This window comes from Ischnura elegans, chromosome 11 (assembly GCF_921293095.1).
Source record: "Ischnura elegans chromosome 11, ioIscEleg1.1, whole genome shotgun sequence".
Lineage (NCBI taxonomy): Eukaryota > Metazoa > Arthropoda > Insecta > Odonata > Coenagrionidae > Ischnura > Ischnura elegans.
Window position 1 is genome coordinate 35,586,048 of NC_060256.1, and position 23,600 is coordinate 35,609,647.

The window sequence follows — 23,600 nt, forward strand, 5'->3', positions numbered from 1 at the left end:
GTTCAGAATCACTTACTTATCTTTGACATGTAAGTGCGATTCCTCTATTAAATCCATGATAAATTTGAATGAATTTTACATGATATCCGCCTTTTATTAATTGTAATTTGCTTCGTTCAAACAATTTTCATTTTATAATGCTCACTAGTGTAAAAAAATGAATTTATAAGAACCTGAAAAGAGCCTGAACCAGAAAATAAAGACGAACGTTAGGATTATATTTCAGCACTAAATTTTAAACGAAAAAAAGTGGCTCTATGGAGTAACCCACACCTGTGCAGATTTGCTCCAAATTCGAACGATTGGCGCCGCCTCAGTCGAACTTAACCCATTAATGCCCAGAAGATTTTTTTCAAAATAATTTACTTTTTTTGCTTAAATTATGACTAGACATCACCCCTGATGAGGGGAAAAATGTTTTAAAAAATCTCTAACATTTGCATAGTACTTAATCCTATACGTATCTTAAGATACGTCTGGGCACTTAAGGGGTCAAAAAAATGTACCATATCATTTAATTGTGTTGATGCACGTTTTTGCTATATAATTCATTACTGATGCCTTCATCAGTGGTTTTTGTACTTGAATTTTAATTTTTATGCATCGAATAATATAATGTTGAGTATTATTACGAGAACAATTTACATTTGCAATTTGAAATTTTACAGCGGTGTGACCCTGTATCCCAGTTTTCTATTCCGTAGCCACCCCTGTAAAACTGATACGTCAAGTCTCATCTAAAATGGGCGAACCACCATTTATATTCCTGACTGTTGTCCGGTAACTTGCCAAGAATTGATCGCATAGGTCCACTCCACCCATGTGAGAATTGTATTCTGCGATCGCCAATGGCATTGGAATATTATTTTTTTTCTTTTCGGAAACAGAAAAACAAACAGGAGTTTTCATTTTATTATGCATGCTATGAGTAATCATGGTAACTATGTATTATTCATCGTTAGAAACTTTTCGATTTAACTTCAGCAGTCCCTCTTTTGATTTTTGAAATGCAGCTTTTTCTGGAAGGTAGTATACATAATTGATTCTATTGTCACGAAGTGTTCCAGTGCCACACAAGCTCCTTCCAGTCAGCTTTCTAATCAGCCTTTCCGATGTGAATAAGTTGCCAACAAATATGCTTGTACCTGGTGGTAATTTATACTCAGCCACGAGTCCTAAAACTACATCTCCTCCTTGACCAACATCTGTTCTCTCAAGATTGGCACCAGCATGATAAAGGTTGACTTGATTCAGAAATACACCATAATTGTAACCCAAATCTTACTGATTTCCTTCAAACCCGTTCCTTCGCATTGACTGAGAAACTATTTCGATGGTGCAGTCTCGAGATGACCTCCGATAAAGCGATCGACTAGGTAGAAGGTGATAACCTGAGAGTAGCGATATTCCAAACACTATAAATCTCTTCGATTTGTACCTACGAATATACTAGCATTTTTTACAATTGTTCAGAAAACTTGTCTTGAATTTTAGTGCTGACAGCGTTGATGGTAGAGCTATTTCAGATATGTTTCACCTCTGCTCCATCACTAAGGTACGTCTTCTCTTCTCAACGGTAAATGGGAGCCCCTATGGTGTTTTCTTGACTTCTGTGTGTGTGGAAGTATTTTGTTTGTTTTTGTGAGTGGAGTAATACAATTATTTATTATTATTATATAATTTATTATTATAAAACAAGGGGTGCGCAACAAAAGTAACAAAAAATTCATTTGCAAAAGAGGCGTTTGAAACATTTTTAAAGCGCCGATTTCTCCTTATGTCAGGTATATCCTTCGAAAACTCGGGCTTGAATACAAAGTACAAAGTTTTGGGTGACATAGCTTGATACATAATTTCTTTACCAATGTTCACTAAAGTTACTTATTTCCTACACTGATTTCTGGCTAGCAATCTGGATTTCATTGCCTGCGAAAAGTTTAACGAGAAACAAAGTAATCAATGCATTCCACCGTCGGCGATACAGAATACAAGTGATGGCAGGATAGTGGCGGATACACATGCGGGCCAAAGGGGTGCGCGCCCCCCTCTTACGGGGCCGCCCGCATTGCCTAATATTGCAGAACTACAATTGTAACACCTTCACATCATAAGATGGCATTGCCTTGTATATATGGGTATAATCATTTTAAATAAAACTTTCCTAAACTTTGAATGTAACTTGATTATTTTTCGTTACGATACAAGTAAAGGTAGCTCAAGATATCTTTTGCGCCCCCCTTGAATTTTTTCTGTTTCCGCTACTGTGCCAGGATAGGCAACTTGATATCGCGAGCATTTGTGCCTCCAGAAATTCAATACTGATTCATTTTATGCTTCCAATGACGGTAATTTATTACAATTCAAATGAGGATACCACACACCACAATTCTGATAAAAATCTGTTTTTGCTGTATTTACCTAATTGTTCAATATTATACTTCATGAGATGGCAGAAATATAAAATTGTCTTTGAGGTATCATATAATTAGGTTTATATAATAATTGTTTACTTATTTAATCAATAAATATAGTGAAACATACCTATAAGTCAAAACTTGAATTTTTAGTACCACAAGTGCCCAGACGTATCTTTAGATACGTCAAAACTTTACTGATTAGTTTTGTCATGAGCTGGAAAGAAAAACAAATCTCTTTAAATAGATAATATTCCTTATACATTTAAAATAAAACAAGTAAAAACTGGATTCAGAAAACTCAATACTTTATATGAAAATTAAATTTTCACATGACCATAGCGTAGCCATTTCCGAGTAGTTCATGACCAGCCATGTGAAATTAAGCATAACAATTGCAAATATAGAGTTAAATCATCTAAATCACTTATATACCATTTGAAGACTTTCTTCTGTCATACTACGTAAAGAAATTGCATAAAAAACAAACTAAAGAGTATTTAGGAATTTTTAAAGTATGACGTATTTAAAGATACGTATGGGCATTAATGGGTTAAGACTCGAGAATTTTAACATGGATTGCCGAATCTTTCCGTAAGGGTATATGACCGTTGGTTGTGAATTTATGGCTTCCAAATTCAATCCAGGGCTTGTTCAATAAATTAAAGTACCGAAAATAATCCCAAAAGGAATGAGGCTGGAGCAAAATTTGCAGTAAAATTGAGAAATGGGAAGAAAGAACGGAAGGAAAAAATTAAAGAAATGATGGCGTCGAGTGAAGGTGTAACGCATATACCGTAGCGGAAGGACAAATCAACCTACCCAATGTGGGTTTTTAAATAGAAATCCTATTTCGAGCAACAGAGATGATTGAAATAATTGAAGGTGTCGACTTGAACGAAGAAAAAGAAATGAATCAAGATCAGAAACGTAGATGGAATGCGAGAAATTCCAAGGCTCAGCATTATATAGTCTCTACAATAGAGATCCGTGGTCCACCATGTAATGTGCTGTGAAACAGTTGTAGTTGGACAAGTAGAAAGGAGAAGAATAGGAAAGTGAAGAAAAGAAATACGAAGAACCTCAAGAGTATATAGAAAATCAAGATGAAGAAAATTTAATGAAAGGTGTTAAATGAAGGGAAGGTGTAACTAACATAATGGCAGTAAGTGAAGTTGTAAATGTAAGGCTTCCAAATAAAATGCAGAGCATGTTCAGTAATTAAAATTACCGTAAATAATCACAAAACTTAAAAACTATGAGACCTTTGCAAATCGCGTCCTGCAAAACACTTCCTAAGATGCGCTGCGAACAAGTGCCGTCAAGCAACTGAAAAGTTGACAGTGCGCGGGGTTGGGTAAACATCCACGCGATCTATTCCTGCCGGCAACAATTTAATCACCCTCAGAATAGGTCCGTACGCAATTATTTAGTTGCGGCAACTAAAAAGTCGCCCGTGCGCGGGGCCACAGTCAATGCCGTGTGTTTCATTTGAACTTCCACAAAGCAACTAAATAGTTGCTTTGAAAAAGTTGCCAGTGCGCGGGGGCCCTAAGGGCCCCACAACATTGATTGTTGTGTCAAGAGGTGTGACTATCCGACAAGATATCCAACCGCAGAAATTGTATTACGTGTCGTAAAAATATGGTAATGAGAAAACAGCGAAAAGAAGGCGTCGGACGTAACCGAAAGTAACACTAAGGGCTTTTGGAGTATAATATCCACCTATGTAATAACTTTGATTGCAATCCGTGCATGGGTATGTAAATGGATAGCGGGCATACAAACATACATCCTCTTTTATTGATGATTGGTTTCCGGGTTGATTCCGCGTTGACAGCTTCGGGCGCCTTACAGCTCCCGTCTTCGGGTCTAAAATGGATTTTTCTCAAAAAAAGTTTTGGACCCGCAGAATATTCCTCTGTTATTTATATCGATAGATAGCTATGATGATGGTACATACACATATGTAACACGAAACTATGGAAAAAACGAATTCCATACCCCGCGCACGGGATCAGCTTATACCCCGCTTTGCAACATCAATCGCCAAACCCCCTACTGTCACATTCAGACGACCTGCAAACCTTTTAAATTTATTCCGTTCTACTAACCCCTTACAGAAGTCACCCACTACTCCCATTAGCACACCTTCGCCCTGCGGTCGTCCTAGATGTAAGACCTGCCCAATTTTTACCCCTCCTTCTATCCCTAGTCATCTCGTCTCCTGTCTACCACCACCTCCTACGGCCTCCTGTACTTCAAAAAATGTAGTTTACCTAATTCAATGCAAACACTGTCCCTCGTTTTATATAGGCAAATCCTCTACTCCCCTTAACCTTAGAATCAATAACCACAGGGCATCATGCACTTCCTCTGACTTTGCGTCCTTCCCGGTGGCGAAACATGCGGCCACTCATCGGCGTCAATTCAATGATTGCTACAATGTATCAGTTTTAGCCTCCCTTCCCCCCACAGACCACCCACTCAAACTTAATTCCATTGAATTAACTTACATATGGCTATTCAATGCATTTCTTCCTCCCGGCTTAAATATCAACCGATAATCCCTTAATTGCCTCAGCACACTCTTTTCCCCCCCTCTTTGGACCCTACCTCCCCTCTATTTCCCCTTCCCTCAACTATCCTTTACCCTTTACCTACAGTCTTTTACCTAACTCCGAGGAAGGTGGTAATGCCACCGAAAATTCAGTTATTAATGTGAGTTTTTAATCTTTATCTTGTGTGTTCTGTGATACTGTCCATCCTAGACTGTAGGTAGAGGGTAAAGGATAGCTGAGGGAAGGGGAAATAGAGGGGAGGTAGGGTCCAAAGAGGGGGGGAAAAGAAGTGGGTTGAGGCAATTAAGGGATTAGCGGTGGATGTTTAAGCCGGGAGGAAGAAATGCTTTGAATAGCCAAATGTAGCTTAATTCAATAGAATTAAGTTTGAGTGGGTGGTCTGTGGGGGGAAGGGAGGCTAAAACTGATACATTGTAGCAATCATTGAATTGACGCTGATGAGTGGCCGCATGTTTCGCCACTGGGAAGGATGCAAAGTCAGAGGAAGAGCATGATGCTCTGTGGTTATTAATTCTAAGGTTAAGGGGAGTTGAGGATTTGCCTATATAAAAGGAGGGACAGTGCTTGCATTGAATAAGGTAAACTACATTTTTTGAGGTACAGGAGGCCGCAGGAGGTGGTGGTAGGTAGGAGACGAGATGACTGGGGATAGAAGGAGGGGTAAAAATAGGGCAGGTCTTACATCTAGGACGACCGCAGGGCGAAGGTGTGCTAATGGGAGTAGTGGGTGACTTCTGTAAGGGGTTAGTAGAACGGAATAAATTTAAAAGGTTTGCAGGTCGTCTGAATGTGACAGTAGGGGGTTTGGCGAAAAGATTGGCCGTCGACTTATTGTTTTTAAGAATAGGGAAGAGGTCTTTAAGGATAGATTGCAGGGATTGTATTCCAGGAAAGTAAGTGGTGCAGAGGGAAAGGTCTCGTGGTTTGTTACTATTGCACGGTTTTGGGGGGCATTTGTGTTTGAGAATTTTTTTACGTAGGAGGGACTCTGGGTAGCCTCTCTGGAGGAGGGAACGGTGAAGGTTGTGAAGAAAGTTATTTAAGGCATCAGGATTATTACAGATACGGTGGCCTCGAATGGAAAGGGAATAGGGAAGGGAGCGTTTAGTATGGGAAGGATGACAACTGCTGAAATGAAGGTACTGCTGCTTATTCGTGGGTTTTACATGGACAGAGGTGAGAAATTTGTTGTTGACAAGAGAGATATTGACATCAAGGAAGGTAATCTGGGAATTAGAAATGGTTGAGGTGAAAGAAAGAGAGGATGAGGAATTGAGAGTAGCAATAAAATGTTCGAGGGAATCATTACCATGTGGCCATAGGAGGAATATGTCATCAATAAATCTGAGCCAAAGGAGGGGTTTCAATGGATATTGGGAAAGGAAAATTTGTTCAAAGTGGCCTAGGTAGAGGTTTGCGTAGGAGGGACTGAATCTACTACCCATTGAGCAACCTTTGATCTGTAAATAATGCTTGTTATTAAATGAGAACGAATTGTGCGTTAGGACGATATTAGTTAGGTCTAAGAGGAAGTCGGTGCTAGGGGTATGAGGAGTTGGGCGTTGGGAAAGGAAGTGGCGGAGGGAGGAAAGACCTTCAGAATGAGGAATTGATGTGTAGAGAGAAGTGACATCTATGGTGGCCATGGTAATTTGGGTGTCAGGAGGAATTTGGGTGGATTGGAGACGGTCTAGGAAGTTATATGTGTCTTTGATATGGGATGGTAGAGACAAGACTAGTGGCTGGAGGTAAAAGTCAATGAAAGCGGATATTCTTTCCGTGGGTGAGTTGCAAGATGAGACAATAGGACGGCCAGGGTGGTTGGGTTTATGTATTTTTGGCAAAATGTAAAAATGTGGAGTATGTGGGTTTGGGGGGGAAAGGATGGAGATGTCAGACGAAGAGAGGCCTTCCGGTGGGGCATGTTCCTTGAGAAAAGACTTGATATTTTCCTGGAAGGTGGGGTTAGGGTCATGAGGCATGAGTGTGTATGAGGAGGTATCAGTCAGTTGTCTTTCAGCTTCCTTAATGTAATCAGAGGTGTTCAGGAGAACTACTGTGGATCCTTTGTCAGCTGAGGTTATGACTATATCAGGATTGTGGATGAGTTTTCGGAGGGCAATGTTCTCCGATTGAGAAAATTTTCGTTCCAACAATCATTTCTTCTTTGTTGTTTTATTCGTGATCAATATGATGTGTTAACTAAAACACTCCACAATTCTATCAAAAATTTAATTAATAATATTTCTGTGACAGCACCACATCTACTCAATAATATAAATGAAATACTCCATGCATCCCGCCGTTCATTGGAACTCCGCCGAACTAAATCCCTAAGAAAGCTCTCCTCCCTTTGTGCGTCTCATTTTCAAGTCGGGTTGTCTTTACCTTTCAATAAAGCTGTGGTCATTCCCTCCCCACCTCCTCTACATCTCTACAGACCTGATTTAGCCACCCTATTTAATCTTCCTCCGCCACCTCCACAGCAACTTTGGTCTCCACCGAGACGACTGCCAGAGAGAGAACAATTTCGACGCCCCCCCTCCCAAAGCCATGAGCTTGAGCGTCAAAATGAAAACATCCCAGTGATCAATCTATCTTCTGCCTCCTTAAACAAAGAAGAACTTTCCCTCCTCAGCAAAGGCCTTTCCTTCTCTCCCACCCCTAAAGTACGCCATGTCCCCTTAGTCACGGATATTATGCAATTTTGCAGAAATCTAAGGTGGAAAGCCTTTTGGGATACACAGAAAGAACTTAATACTCCAATTCCTCCCCATAGTGCCCTTTCCAGGTTTCGACCACCCTCGACCCATGAACCTAAACCTCTCCCAACCGGCCACCCAATTGAAATTTTTATAGATCTGCTGCTTTCAAAAGTCTGCAACCATTCTTTCCTAAAATCTCTTCAGCCCAAACCCAACCTTTCTCAATCGGAGAACATTGCCCTCCGAAAACTCATCCACAATCCTGATATAGTCATAACCTCAGCTGACAAAGGATCCACAGTAGTTCTCCTGAACACCTCTGATTACATTAAGGAAGCTGAAAGACAACTGACTGATACCTCCTCATACACACTCATGCCTCATGACCCTAACCCCACCTTCCAGGAAAATATCAAGTCTTTTCTCAAGGAACATGCCCCACCGGAAGGCCTCTCTTCGTCTGACATCTCCATCCTTTCCCCCCCAAACCCACATACTCCACATTTTTACATTTTGCCAAAAATACATAAACCCAACCACCCTGGCCGTCCTATTGTCTCATCTTGCAACTCACCCACGGAAAGAATATCCGCTTTCATTGACTTTTACCTCCAGCCACTAGTCTTGTCTCTACCATCCCATATCAAAGACACATATAACTTCCTAGACCGTCTCCAATCCACCCAAATTCCTCCTGACACCCAAATTACCATGGCCACCATAGATGTCACTTCTCTCTACACATCAATTCCTCATTCTGAAGGTCTTTCCTCCCTCCGCCACTTCCTTTCCCAACGCCCAACTCCTCATACCCCTAGCACCGACTTCCTCTTAGACCTAACTAATATCGTCCTAACGCACAATTCGTTCTCATTTAATAACAAGCATTATTTACAGATCAAAGGTTGCTCAATGGGTAGTAGATTCAGTCCCTCCTACGCAAACCTCTACCTAGGCCACTTTGAACAAATTTTCCTTTCCCAATATCCATTGAAACCCCTCCTTTGGCTCAGATTTATTGATGACATATTCCTCCTATGGCCACATGGTAATGATTCCCTCGAACATTTTATTGCTACTCTCAATTCCTCATCCTCTCTTTCTTTCACCTCAACCATTTCTAATTCCCAGATTACCTTCCTTGATGTCAATATCTCTCTTGTCAACAACAAATTTCTCACCTCTGTCCATGTAAAACCCACGAATAAGCAGCAGTACCTTCATTTCAGCAGTTGTCATCCTTCCCATACTAAACGCTCCCTTCCCTATTCCCTTTCCATTCGAGGCCACCGTATCTGTAATAATCCTGATGCCTTAAATAACTTTCTTCACAACCTTCACCGTTCCCTCCTCCAGAGAGGCTACCCAGAGTCCCTCCTACGTAAAAAAATTCTCAAACACAAATGCCCCCCAAAACCGTGCAATAGTAACAAACCACGAGACCTTTCCCTCTGCACCACTTACTTTCCTGGAATACAATCCCTGCAATCTATCCTTAAAGACCTCTTCCCTATTCTTAAAAACAATAAGTCGACGGCCAATCTTTTCGCCAAACCCCCTACTGTCACATTCAGACGACCTGCAAACCTTTTAAATTTATTCCGTTCTACTAACCCCTTACAGAAGTCACCCACTACTCCCATTAGCACACCTTCGCCCTGCGGTCGTCCTAGATGTAAGACCTGCCCTATTTTTACCCCTCCTTCTATCCCCAGTCATCTCGTCTCCTACCTACCACCACCTCCTGCGGCCTCCTGTACCTCAAAAAATGTAGTTTACCTTATTCAATGCAAGCACTGTCCCTCCTTTTATATAGGCAAATCCTCAACTCCCCTTAACCTTAGAATTAATAACCACAGAGCATCATGCTCTTCCTCTGACTTTGCATCCTTCCCAGTGGCGAAACATGCGGCCACTCATCAGCGTCAATTCAATGATTGCTACAATGTATCAGTTTTAGCCTCCCTTCCCCCCACAGACCACCCACTCAAACTTAATTCTATTGAATTAAGCTACATTTGGCTATTCAAAGCATTTCTTCCTCCCGGCTTAAACATCCACCGCTAATCCCTTAATTGCCTCAACCCACTTCTTTTCCCCCCCTCTTTGGACCCTACCTCCCCTCTATTTCCCCTTCCCTCAGCTATCCTTTACCCTCTACCTACAGTCTAGGATGGACAGTATCACAGAACACACAAGATAAAGATTAAAAACTCACATTAATAACTGAATTTTCGGTGGCATTACCACCTTCCTCGGAGTTAGGTAAAAGACTGTAGGTAAAGGGTAAAGGATAGTTGAGGGAAGGGGAAATAGAGGGGAGGTAGGGTCCAAAGAGGGGGGGAAAAGAGTGTGCTGAGGCAATTAAGGGATTATCGGTTGATATTTAAGCCGGGAGGAAGAAATGCATTGAATAGCCATATGTAAGTTAATTCAATGGAATTAAGTTTGAGTGGGTGGTCTGTGGGGGGAAGGGAGGCTAAAACTGATACATTGTAGCAATCATTGAATTGACGCCGATGAGTGGCCGCATGTTTCGCCACCGGGAAGGACGCAAAGTCAGAGGAAGTGCATGATGCCCTGTGGTTATTGATTCTAAGGTTAAGGGGAGTAGAGGATTTGCCTATATAAAACGAGGGACAGTGTTTGCATTGAATTAGGTAAACTACATTTTTTGAAGTACAGGAGGCCGTAGGAGGTGGTGGTAGACAGGAGACGAGATGACTAGGGATAGAAGGAGGGGTAAAAATTGGGCAGGTCTTACATCTAGGACGACCGCAGAGCGAAGGTGTACTATTGGGATAGATAGCCCATAAAAAGCATTTATTGCTGTCATGAAATGAGGATATATTAATGGAGACAGGGTAATTTTTTTAAAATTGAATAGACATTTTTAGGAATTATTTTCGGTTAATCGTTTGTTCATTGGATAAACAATGCCCCGAGGTTAATTATCACAGGTTGGCAATTTATTTGGTCAAAGTAATTATCATAGAGATTAACACTTTGAGTGCTAATGACTTAATATTACGTAATCGCGGAACTTCGTAGAACTGCGGGCAACGTATAATGATATTGCGTCCTTTTGAATTTTGTGGCATTTTTTAGTGTTCTCTCCACCCCCTCCAAAATTTCTGGTACCCCTCCCAGAAATTCCTCGAACTTCCTCGAACTTCCTCCGAACTTATCCGCAGAACTTAGCGCGAAAAGTCCTTAGCGGTAGCGGTCCTAAGGTTTTTCGCTCAAAGGATTTTCGCGCAAAAGCCCTGTAGCAAAAGGCCCTGTCTCGCAAAATCCTGTCTCCGGAAAATCCTGCCTCCGGAAAGCAGCATCCGAAAGCAGCACCCGAAACCAGCACCCAAAAACAGCACCCGAAACCAGCACCCGAAACCAGCCCCGAAACCAGCCTACCTGCAATCCAAGACTTATATAGGACTACTGCGGAGGAATACTTACTCCTTGGCAAGCAAAGGGAAATCGGTGCTAATTCCATAGTATTGCACTTTGGAGTGAGAAGTTTTACCATAGTCCTATCACAACTCTCTCTCCCTCCAACACCTCACCCCACCATGTCTTTCCCCTGCTTGTGTTCCAATGAATATCCCTCTGATTCGACTGATGTCTCCAACCCAGAGGTTTGAGGGGAAAATTCTAGCTGGTATGCTGTTAACTGCAACCCAGGGACGTTGTTTTGCGGAGCAGCCTGTCAACAGGGGCAGTGTCGCAGCGGATGAATTCGCCCTGGCTACCCCCTCCGCTGCTTGGAAAAACCCCTCCCCTCAAATCCTGTCTTGTCCTGCAATACGCAAGCTCTCTCTTCTGCTCGAGCCCTGGTCGTGGACGCATGGCTTGTGGGACATGGCGACTTTAGTAAAATTATACTACTGGTATTTAGCTGGTAATGTTTCCTATGGGATCATGAATTACTATCATTGTTTTCTGTAATACTTCTGATTTTGAATACTCTACTGGGAATAGATTTAGAACAAAAATACTCGTAAATTTTTTGGCAATTTTCTTGTGAGCTGATTTTCTTGTTTGTGGAGTCTTTCCCTGATCCAGCTTGTGACCGACGGTTGGAGTTTTTTCCTATGTCTGGGCTTACGTGAACAATCGACCAGATTTAGCAACGTAACGCCACAATTTGATCGTCATTTATATTTCCGCCGTAAGTAATGTTACGGTCAGATACCTACCTTGAATTGTTCTTCAGACGAGTTAACGAATGGAAAATATACAATATGGTAGGGTTAGCACAAATAGTGTTAAATAAGCAAAGAGAAGTACCTTACCTGCAATTCAGCCGGCGTGTTCTTGGATCCTCCCGGAGCCTCTAAGTAGCAGGCCGTGACATCTGGCGGCCCACAGTGGACATTGGTCTTTTCCCCAGGTAGCAGCATATTATGCTCCTCGGTGCCGTTCGGGCAATCTATTTACGTTGGAAAACTTATTTAATATTTTTTTCGAAGATCAGTATATAGTAGTTCATGCGTAATCAAAATTTTGCGTTTTTGATGAATCAGTGTGGTCTTTGACTCGATGATACGATAAACTGCTTATCAAAGCTAACGATTTTTACGACGCAGGGTAAAAGCTGCATTTTATTAAAGAAAAAAATTAAGCGATTTATTTTTCTTTTTCTTGACCTCAATTTTTTTTCAATGTTTATTAGCGTCTCAGAGTACAGGTCCAAGAATGATATGCAAAATTTTTGGCCAACGCCTTGAGATATTTTTTTCATCTTCTTTAGAGCTATGAATGAATAGGATTACATTTAATTGATACACGAAGGCATGACACATTATTGCATTGTTTATTCACAATAATAAAATAGAAAATTAAAAAGAATTCATGGCTGCATTAATTGTGTTTTACGTTGTAATAATATTTCATACCTTTATGTGTCAATTTAATGCAATCATATTCATTCATTCCCTGGAAATAGATATTAAAAATATCTAGAAACGTTGGCCAAAAATTTTGCATGTCATTTTAAGACCTATACTTTGTGACGCTAACATGCAACAAAAATAAAGTAAAACTTCCCTCATCAGTAAAACTTAAATTTACCAGAATTCCAGCCGTGAAACAACTCTTAATATGTATTTGACGCTTGATCCGAAATACTTTCTTAATGTTCTAGAAATTTATAATTATTTCAAGTACTTCATCCTTGATTTAATTCCAGATTAATGGGATTGAGAAATAGTTTTGCATCAACAGGACAGCTCGCTGGCTCCGTATCTGGAAGTTTCGACTGACTTTTTATCACAACGTTTAGGCTTAAGTATGACATGACCGCTTCGAATGAAAACATTAATAGGTAGAAAAAAATCATATTTTTTTCTGCTTGCGAAAATGGAAAGTAATATTCAGTTACGAGAAAGGTTGTTGGATATTACTCTTTGAAATTAATTTTCAGAACTCTTACCTTACCTCTTATATTACAAGAGTGACGAATTGTATTTGTGCATCATAGACTAATCACACATGAAATATGATTTATACAATATGTATATATCATGACTGATAAGATGAAAATACCAATAAATATGATAAGAATGGGATAATATATATCAGATTTGGATACCAACATAATAGGAAAAATTAACCATTTGATGGGTGCATAGGCACTAATTACAATACACTTTTAATAACTTTTACGCTACGGGTTTTCTTGTGATGAGAATTAAGTGGTTTGTTTGGCTGGTCTATAAATTTTGTTTTGTATTCTATAAAGCTCCCTTCTTACAACACTAGTGAAATAAATTTAAAAATCATACTTTTTATATGGATTTAGCAAGCATAGATGTTCCGTCTCCCAAAGAAACGTTAGTTTACTACTTGTACACCTTTACCCGGTTGAAAACCTGTCTGTCATTCAAGCCATTAAAAGCTGATTCTTTTTCTTCATAGCTGTGAAATACGTATTTCAAGATTTAATGGAATTTATAAAATATGAGAGCAAACATCTGTTAATATTTTTAGAGGATACTAATTTTTTAATAGCTCTTTGAAGCTGCTGCATACTGAATATAGACGCAAAATTTCACACATCAAAGTGCGCGTAAAGATGGCTAACATGCAAATGAACTCAGGCAAGATCCAATTTATGAAGTATGTAGCTAAAATGGTCATTGAAGTCAAGAGTAGGATATTTAGAAAATGTACTATGTGATTCTGCGCATTTTCACCTGATTTTATCGGTAAGAATTTTATCAGAGCTTCTCACGATATTTGCAGGGGCTCTGTTATGACAAAAGTATATTGAAGTTTTAATTTTGTGATTTTCTTGGGTTTTGATGTGAAGCTTTTGAAGTACATGCCGTAATATTGTTTAAGTGTCATTTTCCATTCCAATATTTTATGCCCTTTTTCTGCCATAATTAGAAAATACAATCAACAATTGAACGGGCTTGAAGTTCTATTGAAAATGTGAACCTGTCCGAATTTCTTCATAATTTTATCTTTTAGTTATCCTGTTTGCCAGAGGCGCAGCAGGAGGGATTTTTGGGGGATAAACCCCCCCAGAGCTCAGAGAAATTTTTAAGCTTCATCCATTTTACTTAATTGGTATGATATGGTATTTAGAGGAGGCGACCGACAGCTGAGGTCATTTGCGCCATGAGGGAAGAGTGCGGAAGGAAGGGTGGAGAGAAACCCGGCGTCGGCATTAGCCTGCTCTTAACGAAAGGCACCAAGGGGACCACGGCTTAACGTCTCATCCGACGGACGGAGTGTTGCGCTTGAAATGTCCTCCAAATAAAATTCAAGCAGGGATCGGGCAGTCTCTGAAAATTCTCTGCCGCTACCGGGATTTGAACCCGAGCCCGGCGGGTAGGAAGCCAACACTCTAGCCACCACACCAACCTGATCCCCTAGCTAAATAGGATTGATATTAGTAATAGAATAGTGTAAGGATTATAAAACATCCCTCAGAAAGCCGTAAAACTCACAATTTTAAACATTTTATCTTAATATGCCGCAATTTATTAATCTCGCACCTACCGCTAATCCTGGTGGGTATTCCATACCTCCACACACCCCGATGTTAGTTGCCCCCACCCCAGCCTTAATTCCTAGCTGCGCCCCTGCTGTTTGCTTTAAATTTGCCTCTTCCCATAACTTCCTTGGTCTCCTTGCTCCTTTCGTTCCTTACTTTTTTCAATGTGGAAAAAATCTTATTTGCGCAAATAGAATCGATCGTAAAATGCATATCACTACAGGAAAAGAATGGAAGAATAGTAGGCCGTCATTTGTGTGCCTCGAACTAACTCTCGCAAAAACTGAAATTTTTTTCTAGAGAATTGGAAAATTATCCTTCAAGAGAATGTTGCAGTGATTTGTCTCTAGCCTTTTCCCTACTAGACACGTATATACGTGTGGACGTTTCCTGACCCGGGAGACGACGGCCGTATATTTACGTGTGAGATTTTCCTTGCCAGGATAACGAAAGCCGTATATATACGTTTTCTAGCTCTTCCCCTTTTAGGACGGTCGCGGGTTTACGTCGTCTTTGTCTCGGGACCCAACCCTGCTGGGTTTAGGATTTACCCTCGGAATCCGGGAGCAGGTATAACCCCTCTTAGCGGTAAGGGACAGGGATCGTACAATTATTTATCCAGTCAGTTTTCGAAAAAAATATTTGTTCATTTCTCATAAAAAGTAAATTAAGAATTGAATTATTTGTCTTTTGAGCAGCGTTTACAATTTTTAAACGAAATTCTACGATAAATATTTACTTATATCTCGTGTTATGTATGAACATCAAACCACGTACCTTTGGATTTACAGAACACTGCGCAAATCACTAAGCTATCCAGGTTCCTAATTTCCATTACAATTGCACCGAGGGTCATAGTCATAGCCTTGGTACAATTGCTATGGGAATACAGGAACTGGATAGCATAGTTGCCTGCGCAGTGGCACGTTAAGCCAGCTGTCCGTGCTTTGATTCACGGGGAATGTTTTTTCTAATGATAATTCATGGATAAGAGAAACATTTTGCCGAAAGGATAATCATGGGAATTCGTTTTTCCCTCGAACAATGAAGGACTTTAATAAATTGCTTGGCGAAATTATTGAAGCATTTCCTTTTTATCTCTTTAAGGCCGTTTTAGACGGGGCGGGTCATTGCGCAGTTTAGAACTGAAAAAATGAGTTGAAATTGCGAGAATGCGATCTCGGAATCAGAGCAGGGGCTTTTTTTCCATTTTGCATCCACGCATTCTCGCATGAGTTCTGGAAATTCACCGCTTTGCTCGACGCAATTTTGATTGTGCCTTCGTACATACGTCACATTGCGCAATGACGTGTCTAGTGTAACGGCTGGCGTCTTAAAACCCCCTGCCATGCGTCAATTGAGGTGCCTTGCGGGGTATTATGCAGATGTAGATGAATGAAATGTTGTTATAGACTCACCGACGACGGACATTCCCGGATCCAGCGTAAGCGTGACTTTGTCCGTTGTCACGGTGAGGTTCCATGTGCCCCAGTCTTCTTCCTTCGTGACTCCGCGCACACGGAAGCCGCAGCGCTCACCATCCTCTCCGAAGTCGTAATACGTGATCCTGGAGCTAAAGGAGCAAAAGGAATGGAAAATAAATTCCTACTGTTGAATATCTATTTAAAAACCAACGTTTTGAAATGAATCATAAGATAAAGCAATTGATGAAAACGTAAAATTTTAAAATAACAAAAAATAACTTTGGTTCAAATAATCTGAGTCTCTTTCATCCATCATCATCATCACTAGTCAACAATCCTAGTAAGATTGGTTTGACACAGCTCTTCACTCTATTCTCCTATCAGCTAATCTGTTCACACCTACGTATTTCTTCACAGCTTTATTTACCTTTTTCATATATTTTGCTCGAGGTCTTCCCTTTCCGTTCTTTCCTTCCACTTGTCCCTCGACGATTGTCTTCATCAGGTCATCATGTCTCAAGATGTGGCCTATAAGGTTGTTCCGTCTTCTAGGGTTTTCATGAGGCGTCTATTCTCTGCTACTCTTCTTAGGACTTCCTCATTACTAACTCGGTCGATCCATTTGATTCTCATCATCATTCTGTAGCACCACATTTCGAAGGCCTCTATCCTTGCTTTCTACGCTGCAGTCATTTTCCATGTCTCATATCCATATAGGAGCATACTCGAACTGTAGGTCCATATAAATTGTTTCCATACTTCCATAATTAAATTTCCCGCTGTAAGCAGGTCTCTCTTTTTGTGGAATACTCTCTTCCCTTTATTACACCCTCAATATACGCTTTACGATAGCCTCGAGTGTTGTAGGGGCCCCTAAGCTCGAAGGCCTCGGTAATCGCCTACCAACCGACCTTGTCAGACCGCCTCTGATTACCACGCATCGGAAAAACATGAATTTTATCAAATTAGCCACGAATTTCGTTTGCATTGCGCTGAACTTTATGCTCACTGCTGGTTTTTACCGTAAATTCTTTGGAATTTCTGTCATCAGCGGCGCGATCTAATTGGCTGGCGTGTTGGTAATGATTTTGCCTAGCCATTTTGATGACTTTGGGCACAGGTTTACAAGTATTTCTCAATGCATATCTATTGACTGTGTTCTTAGCCAGTCTAATTTTAATAGACTCTTTGATAAATCGCTCCCAAAAGCCATTGGATCGGCAGAGCATCTTGGTATTATTGAACTGAACTGTATTTCTGCATTCCATCCAATGCTCTGCGATGGCTGACTTTTCGGGCTGTCCTAAGCGGAGGTGGCTCTTTTGTTCATTGAGTCGCGTATCTCACATCCCTGAGGACAATGGCCGAGTCGGGCATCGAAACGCCGGCAGTCCCTGACCCGGTGGCGATCCCGAGAACTCTTCACGAAGGATAAAATTCCACGTTTTTTTAAAGTTGTTTTATTTAAAGCATACTCAGTGTAAAAAGATTACATAAAATAATAAAATAATGGTGTCAGAAGATAAAAGATAACCTGATCATTTTTTGAAAGGGTTATTCGAAAAGGTTATTTTAGAGTTTTATTTTTTAAGATTTCAAATTAATTAAAATCAGAATTTTTTTTTAAAGATTTTAATTAATTTAAAATCTTAAAATTTTTAAAAGATTTTAAGTTTCAGGAAGACAATTCACTTAACAGATTTCTAATAAAACCATAGTAAATTATTAAATTTTATAAATTGTGAAATACTCATTTTTCATAGCATTTTTTCTTACGAAATTGCTATTATCTTTGCATTTTCTCATATATGTAAAAAAATAGGCTATTGTTTTCGGTTTGTCTGAACAGTATATATGTTTCTGTTCTCCCTTACGCGTCAATTTGCAGAATACCATGCAATGTAACTAAATATCGATGGTGGTTTTAGGCTCGGTATTTAATGCCACTCCCAAAAACATATGATACTACCCAGGTCTCGAATCCACGACCTTAATCTGAGGCTTTGTTTGATTAGACATGGCGAATTTTTTTTCGATGTTCACGAATTTTGCGAAAAAACTTCAATAAGTTTGTTTTTGACTAAGCGTTGATAGTAATATTAGCATTGTAAACATTCCATTAATTTTAAAGCATTGTGAAAAACTGATTCCTTTGAAATAATTTCCTTTGAAAAATATTATTTCTATTTCCTTTGCTATCAGCAGTATAATGCACTGATTGATGTAATAAAATGGATTCAGAGTTTTTTTCGCTATTCACTTTTTTCGGTTAACGTTAGCACTATATAACCTAACGCAGCGTAATAAACTAATCGCAGTAAAAGTGAAATATACAAGATAAAATGCGCTTTATGTCATTCACTGCAGGGAGTAGTGATCTGTTTTTTGTTAACTTTCATCTAGTTTTCAATTGCCAGAATGACGTCAAAAGCTACTTCAGCGCATGATGTTTCCTACAATGTTATGGAGATTTCCCGAATAATGTGGGCCCCCAATCAGCCCAGACCACCCATGAGTTTATGAAAGTGATTACACTCACTTTTTGCTGGGGTTGGGCGGCGGTGGCTGCAGCTGCACGAAGTCTTTCTTCGGTGTCAACACGGTGCAGTTCTTCAATTTGCCGATGGCGCCCCAGGCGCGGAAGACGATGTCCTCGCCCACGCACACTTTGACATCTGTCGGGAAAACTCCGAACTGATCTGCGATTACGATATAGAATGAATGAGTGGGAATCTCATAGTGAATTTAAATACAAGTGATTTTCGACTTCTTTGACTAGGGGCGGTCTGGCCAGGTCGGCTGGTCGGCGATCGCCGAGGGCCCTGACATCAAGGGGCCCCCACAACGCGCGTCTATCGTGAAGCGAATATGAAATGTGTAATAAAAATAAAGACCAAAAGAAGATGAAATAATGATAAAGATAATTTGAACTAAAGTTTCAGTGTAAAAAGATTATATAATAAAATAAATAAAATAAGTGTCAGGATATAGAAGAGAACCTGATGCTTTTTTGAAAGGATTTTTGGAAAAGGTTATCTAAAAGTTTTTTTTAATGTTAGCGTAATTTCAAGGAACAAATTCACTAAATAACAGATAATAAAAACATAATAGTTATTGTTACATTTCATTATCTGTGAAGTTCTCCGTTTTCATATGATTTTTTCTTGCCTTATTGCTATTTTTAGCTAACTTTTATCTGTTTTTTAACACCCAGAATGGCGTCAAAATCCATTTCCGGGTATTCAATTTCCTAAAATTTTGATTAGATTTTAAACTTAAGATTTTTCTCATACTTCTATATTTCAAGAGCGGCCTTCAATGTAATTCAATCAATATGCCTTGATGTAAATTATGGTTATATGAGAAGAAATCCTCGAAAGAAGAGGGAAAACGCACTCGTTTTCAACGGGCGCCGGGTTTCCTTCCACCCAGATGGCGTGGACGGCACCGGAAGTCCCCTTGACTTGGTCAAATAAGGAACGTCCCCTGCCTTGGCTCGAAGCTTGTTTTCCCTCAGTATGGGTGGCGTCGAACGTTTCGCCGGTTGCACGGGTGACTTCTCCGGGAATGTTCCGTCGAAAGGCTCCTCTCCAGACATGGGCACCGTTGTCTCGTAAGCGAGAACCCTATCGTCTTCGTGGAAAAAGTTCTCTCCGGTGCCGCCCAGGGGGAGACACATGAGTAGGGCCATTGGAAGTAGCGTGGTCATCTCCATTTTGGTAAAACAAGACCTGTGAGAGAAAGAGAAGAATGATTCAGTGATGGAAAAATGTCGATCAGAATCGATTTTTAATCGAAATGAAAATCTCGACTTTTCAACAAAAATCTTTCCCCGTTCGGATTACGATTGTCCGAGCGATCGTCCAAACGATAGTCGGCAAAACTATACCATTTTTCTGAACTGAAGGCGGCTGACCTTGAGCGTGCTCGAAACCCACCCACTCTTCTAACCAATCACAGAAGAGCGACAGGAGAAAGTGAGGAAAAGCCCGCAATCTCTCTCCGAACTCCGAGCACTGCACATCGCTCTCCAGCTGGCAGTGTTGCCAAGCCGAATCTTTGGAGATCGCATAGCACTCGTTCTGCCGCCCCCGAAAGTACCGTTATTCCCAAGGATGGCAACGCCGGTCGGCCGGATGGAGGGGAAAAGGGAAGGGGATGGGGGGGAACGGAGAGGTGGAAGGGGCAGCGCTTCTCATTGGCTAGTATCTATTTTCCACCCAGTCGCCGTCAGTTCGGAAAAATGGTATATAACAGCTTTTTTATAGCAGTGTGAATGCATGTCCCGGAAATGGTTCACGTAGTTCCTAACGTTGTCACTTTACGATGGTTAGGCGCTGGGAGACCGGAAGAGGAAGCGGCAAGAGAGAGACGAAAAGTTAGTGAAGCTCCCTTCGCTCTATTTTTTTTCATGGATGTGTCCAAGCAAAGAAGAATATGGGCGGGAGAAAAATTATTCGCTAAATACACGTTGAACGCAGTAATACCTTGACCCTGCATACCTCAACAGCTTTGCTAACCGTCAATTTTCGTCCACTTTCGATGTCAGCACTGGGGAAGCACAGTTTTTAACCATAGTTTTGTGAATAGGGTGGTTTCCTATTATTTTTTTAATTGCTTAAATCGAAAGATTATTACACCTAGAGTACGAATTTCACACTTTTAGATTTTTTAATGACGATATCTATTTTTCGCAATTAAATGAAGAATGAAAATTTTCAAGCGCGCGAAACCGCGACGGCTAAGGATGAATGCTGGGAAAAGCCCGTATGACGTCAATCTGGTTCCCGCTACCGCCGTGTGAGGTGACCTTGGAGCGAGGATATGTGCGCCGCTGAGATGCAGGCTACTAGCAGGTAGCAGAGTACCTGCTAGCAGGTAGCGCTTGGCTTAAATAAGGATTATTATTCCCCTATCAAACGAAGGAAACTTTCCGAACTTAAGTATTTTTAATGTGTGATTATTATAAGAGATATAAGAGATGTTTCCCTGAGCTCTGTGCCTCATGCATGCATTGGTAATCTCAGACGATGTAAAACTCGTCTCTACTCATATAGAAACTAGGCCCCTGTGACATAACTTGGAGTGGCATCGCATTGGCGCCAATCTGGCCTTTTTCAAATGAGGTTAAAATTGACCATTAACATTCATCTAAACTGGGATTTCTAAAACCAAATAATTTGTATATTTTGAGTACAATAATGGTGGGTAACGAATCACAATCAATGCATTTCGTTTTCTTTGTTGAAGGAAACTACCTTATTGACGATAGTTCCAACGATTGCTTGAACAATCGTAATCTGAATGAGGCATCTAAATTTGGTTGAAGCGATCGATTTATTGAGATAATCGACAGTTATTTTTTTAAACTCTCTTTGTCCCACCAATTTGGAGTGGCTTTGGAGAGACGCAAAAGGTTTTTAAATGATAAGAAACATCTTCGAGAAAATATTCCTGCTATCTCATTTTTTGGTATATCCACATGCCTTTTTTAAATTTTGCTTTCAATATATTAATGTATAACTCTATAAAATTAATCCAATTTTTTATGCAAGTGTGTAGTTGAGGCATAATAATTTATATGAACAACTAACCAGCTCAAAGGCGAAATCGGCAGGTGGCGCTTCTCGGCTGAGAAGCAAAAATATATCTGCACGCGGCACTGCAAAGATGAAAGTACAGTTTGTACAAATAGCATGTTTAATATTTATCAGAAAAGAATTACGAATACACATTTGAAGTGTAGAATAAAATCTCAAAATAATATATACTCGGAACACATGCGTGAATTATTGGCACAAGCCATTAATAAATGCACGCACATTAAAGTTTTGGGATCACGGCTTGGATTAATTCGGCTTTACTAAAGTTTTTAGGAAAGAATAACTAATAACGATGCTTTTTTGATGGTTGAGGGCATAGCTTTCCAGCTTTAGCGGCCTATTGAAAAGCATTTCAATGTGGATGGATGCCGTTATCATACCCCAGTCGTGACGCCGCTGAGATCAAACGAAATAATCAAGATCGAAGTTTCAAAAAAATCGAGTGTAAATCGATACATAGGGTCATGGCTGGATCTCGATTTCCTCAATCATTGGCATTTCAAATCCGATTTTAGATTTTAGCTGAAATCAATTTTTCTATACTTATCGAAATTCATTACGTAGAGGGTTGGAATGAAATGGCCGTACACTGAGGCGCGAAATCGTAATATGGTTGTTTCATTCATCAAAGAAATCAAATTATCTTAAATATGGCCTGTGCCACATCATCAGTTAGATTATAAGGCGCTAGTCGCTGTAATAAAATAGGTCTGGGTTTATTTAGGAATAAAAGGACATATTTAAACCGTGTCCCAACTCGTTAGGCATTTGGGAGCATGGATTTGGACTAAATTTTGGATAGCCATCCAAAAGGGTGCGTGAATTTGGATATCCAAACCCGTTAACGCTTAGCGGTACAATATGGTACCAGCCGGTAGCGCGATGCCAAACGTAACTTTTTTGTCACTTAACGTAATATATTTGTTTTTTTTAAACCTTAGTCATAATAAGAATATTTTATTTATATTTTTCCGAACATCTTGCTTTTTTTAAGCTGAAATCAACGAGTTTAGAGCCGATTTAAAATTGAGAATTTTCAACTATCCAAAAAAACAGGAATTTTTTGTGCAAGCATTTCGATTTTCTTTACTTACGTCTTATGTACTCATAATACGAAGATGTTTTTATGTAATTATAATTGTTATAACATGTACATTTCATATTAAGCATGCTTTTTTGATGTGAGCCTAATATTTGGTATGTTATGATGCACAACATTTTGGCGGTACCATATGGTACCGTTAGGCGCCTACACTACCGTGTTTTGGCGGAAAGCATAAATGCAAATATTTCTGTGGGTTTTGTTTTCTAACAGATCTTTTATTTTACAATTATTTATTTTTCATCATTTATGTTATAAATTTAGCGTTATTTAAATGCTATTACGCATATAAAATGTGGATATAGGTTATTTTTTTATTATAAGGACGTCATCCAAGTACATAAGGCCCTGAACTGTCCCTATTTTTTTAGAATCTCGAACCCTCACGAGGGCTCAAAAGGTGGGAGGTACGATTGTAAACCTGAACCCTATTTAGAAAAAATGAATAGGAAGAGTAACCGCGTACTCATTAGGAAGGGGGTATGACGATAATGTCTTTACGCACTAAGTTTTAGAGTCGAATAGGTATGTACAATTCTGCAACTGTTATGACCCAAACATAGCACATGAGATACTGAAAATGTTTGTTGCAGTTCTTTTTATAAGCTGGTATAATACGACTCCCAGTAAGAGGCACTGTTGTGAGTCAGCGCTATACGCCATAAATAATCTTATTTATTACACAATGAGACATGACAGATTTCTATAAATTCGTAGGTTTATCATTGCTGTGATTACACCGCTATGGATAAATTAGATAAGATGTA

At 40.0% G+C, this 23,600-nt stretch overlaps 1 protein-coding gene across 2 annotated transcripts in view; it reads right to left on the reverse strand.

The window, feature by feature from the left end:
- The window catches only part of LOC124168009, a 65,387-nt gene that overhangs the window by 31,621 nt on the left and 10,166 nt on the right, over nt 1-23,600 (reverse strand). For both annotated transcript variants that reach the window (XM_046546084.1, XM_046546086.1), the window contains exons 2-5: nt 19,525-19,859; nt 18,668-18,827; nt 16,123-16,277; nt 11,994-12,130 (exon numbers count right to left, since the gene is read on the reverse strand). In XM_046546084.1, coding sequence (XP_046402040.1) covers nt 11,994-12,130; nt 16,123-16,277; nt 18,668-18,827; nt 19,525-19,843 — 771 coding nt within the window. In that variant the 5' untranslated portion in view covers nt 19,844-19,859. The remainder of the gene's footprint in view (nt 1-11,993; nt 12,131-16,122; nt 16,278-18,667; nt 18,828-19,524; nt 19,860-23,600) is intronic.